This window comes from Harpegnathos saltator, unplaced genomic scaffold (genome assembly GCF_003227715.2).
Source record: "Harpegnathos saltator strain DR-91 unplaced genomic scaffold, Hsal_v8.6 scaffold24, whole genome shotgun sequence".
Taxonomy (NCBI): Eukaryota; Metazoa; Arthropoda; class Insecta; order Hymenoptera; family Formicidae; genus Harpegnathos; species Harpegnathos saltator.
Genome location: NW_020230028.1, coordinates 1,144 through 5,536, shown reverse-complemented (window position 1 = coordinate 5,536; position 4,393 = coordinate 1,144). Strand labels below are relative to the sequence as shown.

Genomic DNA, 4,393 nt, shown 5'->3' with positions numbered 1-4,393 from the left:
ATACTTCACCCCTCCCACCACATTCTTCTATTTGATACGATCGGTGTTATCAGCGGTCGAAAATGTTCCAGGTTCGACAAGGCACGAAACGCGCGAAACGACCGCCTCGCCAGAAGAGGTCTATAAAAACGCAACGTTCGACAGTTCGGTTGTTCAGTCGCACCCAAGGAAGAGACGCGCTCGCTTGATCGTGCTAACGAGAGCCGTCTCGTCTATGGAAACCAGGCTGGTTCACACGACGCATTCGTTTCGCGATCCGACGAGACGATAAAAGATGGACGATGAGTATTCCTACGATGAGTCGGAGTACGACGAATCGTTGGACACGAACGACGTCTATTATTCGTCCGACGAGAACGAGGCTGATCGAGACGACTCGGATGCGTCGAGTGACGACGCGTCATCGGTGAGGTTGAATCTCTCTTTCTCGCTCTCTCTCTCTCTCTTGTTTATCTCCTTTCTTACCTCTTGTCTCAATCGACCGTTTCGTTGCAGTCGCATTCGGAGAACATTCGCTCGTCGACTCCCGACAACGAACGCGGCATCGACGATCGCTCGAGTTCGAATAACGAGAAATGCTGCAACGAGGACAACGACGAGAACCGTTCATCCGACGAACGCGGCATCGACGATCGTTCCTGTTCGAATAACGAGGGGTGCTGCAACGAGGATGACGACGAGAGCCATTCCTCCGACGAACGCGGCATCGGCGATCATTCGTGTTCGAATAACGAGGGATGCTGCAACCAGGATAACGATGATAATCGTTCCTCCGATGAAAGTGATATCGACAAACGTTCGTGTTCGAATAACGAGGGCTGCTGCAACGAGGACGACGACGATAACCGTTCCTTCAATGAACGCAATATCGACGATCGTTCGTGTTCGAAGAATGGAGAATGCTACGACGATGACGAAGCGACGAAACCGATCGTCGTGCGATTGGATCTGCCGATTGTACTCGCGCGAAAAAGACCCTTGACCGTGCAACTGCCCCGCGAAGGGATGAGCAACGCGATCGACAGCGTGAATATTGTCACGCGCGAGCGCAAACGCCCGTGCGTACGATTGTTCAAGCATCACAGTGGCTAGCTCGTACGTTTGATGTATTGAGAATGAAGAAACGAATCGAAAAGCTTTTTTTGTGCCATTTTTGCAATTATCCTCTCGTACGATGGTTCGTCATCATTGTCATCATTCCCCTGAAATGCATTCGCATCCGCGCGAGGACGTTCAAACGGATGTCGCCGCGTTTAACGTATAGTTACACACGGTGACGAAACCGACAGCCCTTCGATGTCGGGCGAGCGTCGGTTGCGCACTGGGGTGGGCTGCGCTGGACGCTGGTATTTGTACACTTTTCTCCAACCACAGGCACAAAGAGGGCGTTAATTTCACCGTTCAAAGACACCGATGTTGCGATTGGTTGCTTCTACAGCCAATCGCGTTACTTCGAAACACCGAGGATAATCCCGCAACCAGCGTCCAGCGCAGCGCGCCCCAGTGCGCAACCGACACTCGCCCGACGTCGAAGGGTTGTCGGTTTCGTCGCCATGTGTAACTATACGTTACACATGGCGACATCCGTTCGAACGTCCTCGCGCGGATGCGAATGCGTTTTCGCGCGGATGCGAATGCGTTTCAGGGGAACGATGACAATGATGACGAACTATCGTACTTTGGTACGAAAGAAATCTTTATTATTATTATTTATACGTTAAACGCACGATCAATCCGTCGTTACATTTGTACACTCGCACGCGGGAACGATCGTTCGTTCGAGTTATGACGTTCAGACCGTTGAACTCGTTGATCGTATCATCGAGCATTCGCAGTGTTAACAGTGATTTGATCGAAGTGTTCATGGACAACGATTCAGGGCCGCATCTGGGAGCATTCGCAGCATCGACATGGTCGCGTTCGTGTTGTCGATCGGTGATGATTCCGAGTGTCGCGTTCATTGAACTCGATAGATTCTTCGCCGACCTTTGACAATCGCAAAACTGGAGAGGGAACGCAAATGTTAATTGTCGAAAAACGAGCACTGTATTCGCGACGATCGTCCTTGTACTCACCATCGACCGCATCGATCGTTGCTCCGCGACTGTTGCTTCGTCGTCATCGAGAAACTCCGTCGTTGTTGTATCAGCGATCAACATTTCGTCGTCGTTGCGCTCGAGAGGATCCGTCGAATCGTCTCGCAAAGCATCGCTCGTTCGCGTCGATTCGTCGTCGTCGCTCGAATCCGTGGATAGATTGAACGCGTCCGACGCGAACGTTTCCTCGATCGCCTTTGCTCGCTATCGTTGCGGAAAAAAACACGGTCGAGTATGAACATCGATCTCGAGAGGTACGATCGTTCGATGTACTTACCTGCTGGTATATCGAACACTGACAAACGTTCATCGTGTTGAATTAGTTTTTTCCCTCGGTCCGACTTCCAACCTTGTCGAGCGAGTGACTGATTCGAACATTTGAACCGTTCTCGATGTCGCGGTTTTATAACTCTCCTCGTTATCGATGCACCGAATCTATAATGTTATCTTTGAGCGTTACGTGGGATTTGACGGCGATACCGGCGTATCGTCGTATGCGCGGACTCGAAACAACCATTCTTCTCTCTCTCTCTCTCTCTCTCTTTCTCTCTCTCACGAACGAACGAACGAACTAGCACGGTCGCGAAGAGATGCTTTTTCAGCGAATTCCAACAGTATCGACGGAACGAAGAATCGCGATTCGCACGAGAGCGACATCGTACGTAGCGCTCGGTGATGTGGGTTCGATTCAGCGGATCATCTCTTCGCGTTCTATCGCGCGCGATCGCCCGACCGTGTGCGTCGCGTCTTCGAGTCACTAAGGCGCGCGACGCGAAGATGCCGAAGATCGCCGATCGCCGGCCACGTACACGCAGTTCGACGAGAATCAGGCGAACGCCTACGTCGACAATCGCCCTCTTCTGTTTCAATTGTGGGATCTGGCGATCGCGTGTCCGTGAGTAGCGTCGAAGATCGAGGTACGAATTCGTTAGGCCGACCCTCGCGACGATTACTCGTACGAGGAGTCCATGGCCGACGCAGCGATCGTCGTGACTCTGCGATGGATGAACACCGAGTCAATGTGCCGGTTCATGCGATGTCACGACTCGTATCAGCGCGATGGCGAGGGTCACCGATACGCACCCTCTAACGTGCCAAAACTGTTTCCCTTGGACGACTCGTCGTCGGTCACCGCGTGCGAACCCGTCTGTTTTTTTCTGCGCAATCTCCGATCGACGTTCACCGCCGCTTCGTCTTCCGCCACGAACGATCTGCGCGCCGAGCATTACTCGTCGCGAGAGTACAGCGCGATGTCGGTGCGCGACGGACGATATCGACGACGAGCGATTCGACAGGGAAGGAGATCGAAACGGCGCGAGGGGACGACTCGACTCTCACCCGCGGACGTGATGACCCCGGCCGCGGATCTAGCGCTGTTCGTGTACGCTCCCGAGTCGGAAACATGCGAAATCGCCAACCTCGGTCTGATTTTGTACATCATGCAATCGTGGGCTCGCAGCGCGAACGGCAAGAGCGACGAGTGTCGTGTGAGCAATTTCGCCATCGGTGAGGACGTCTTGCGCGGCAAGATCCCGAACGACGTGAACGGTGCGGTCTTTGGCGAGCCCGACGAGAGGTACGCTACCACGGGACGATTGAGCTCGTCATACTGCGCGGCTTTCGCCAAGGAGTTCGACCCGGCGACGCGCACGTGCGTCGTTCCGTGGTGGGAAACTGCTCTGTCCTACACGTTTCTGGGGTCAGCGTTGGTGCGACTGGCTCGCCACGCGTTTCATGGTGGGGATCGGTGCGACGAGACGTTCCCCGCGTTGCCGTCGCGACCGGAGGTCTCCGTGTCCGACGAGGACCCACGGTTGCTCTTGCGTCGCGAGTGGTTCGATGATGTCGATCGCGCATGGGTGTGCCCTCGCCGAACGTTCTGCTGTCTGATCTGAGTGTATCGTCGAAGGATACGATCTGGACGAATCGCGACGGCGGCCGTGTGGAGCGCGCGAAACCCGACGACTACGCGTCCGCCGCGAACCTCGGCGTGAGCGACCAGCGCGTACGGAAGAAACGAGCGGCGAACCTCGACGCGAGCGACGAGCGCGTACGGGGAAGGGTCGGCTCGACCACGTGCTCTCTCGCCGACACGGACACGCGGAGCATCGTGCGCAACCTTCTGCAACGCCGCGACGCGCGACACGGCGACGACGCGGCGTTCTCGGGTTTCGTCGGCGATCGCGACCTTGTCGCGGATGAATCGACGACGTACGATCGCGACGAGGTAGCGACCATTCCGCGGCGCGTCAAACGAGCCACTGAGGCGACCGGGAGCAACGACGTCGACCGGGAGC

The 4,393-nt window shown here is 55.2% G+C and overlaps 1 protein-coding gene across 1 annotated transcript; it reads left to right on the top strand.

Annotated features, from left to right (window-relative positions):
* Nucleotides 1-274: 274 nt before the first annotated feature.
* LOC112588532 (transcription initiation factor TFIID subunit 11-like) lies at nucleotides 275-1,092 on the top strand. The gene is made up of 2 exons (XM_025298786.1): nucleotides 275-406; nucleotides 496-1,092. The coding sequence occupies exons 1-2, from the start codon at nucleotides 275-277 to the stop codon at nucleotides 1,090-1,092; spliced, it is 729 nt and encodes a 242-aa protein (XP_025154571.1).
* The last annotated feature ends 3,301 nt before the right edge of the window (nucleotides 1,093-4,393 follow it).

Coding starts and splice junctions, on each gene's coding strand:
- LOC112588532 (XM_025298786.1), top strand. CDS start 275: ATGGACGATGAGTATTCCTACGATGAGTCGGAGTACGACGAATCGTTG. Junction 407..495: donor CGAGTGACGACGCGTCATCG/GTGAGGTTGAAT, acceptor GTTTCGTTGCAG/TCGCATTCGGAGAACATTCG.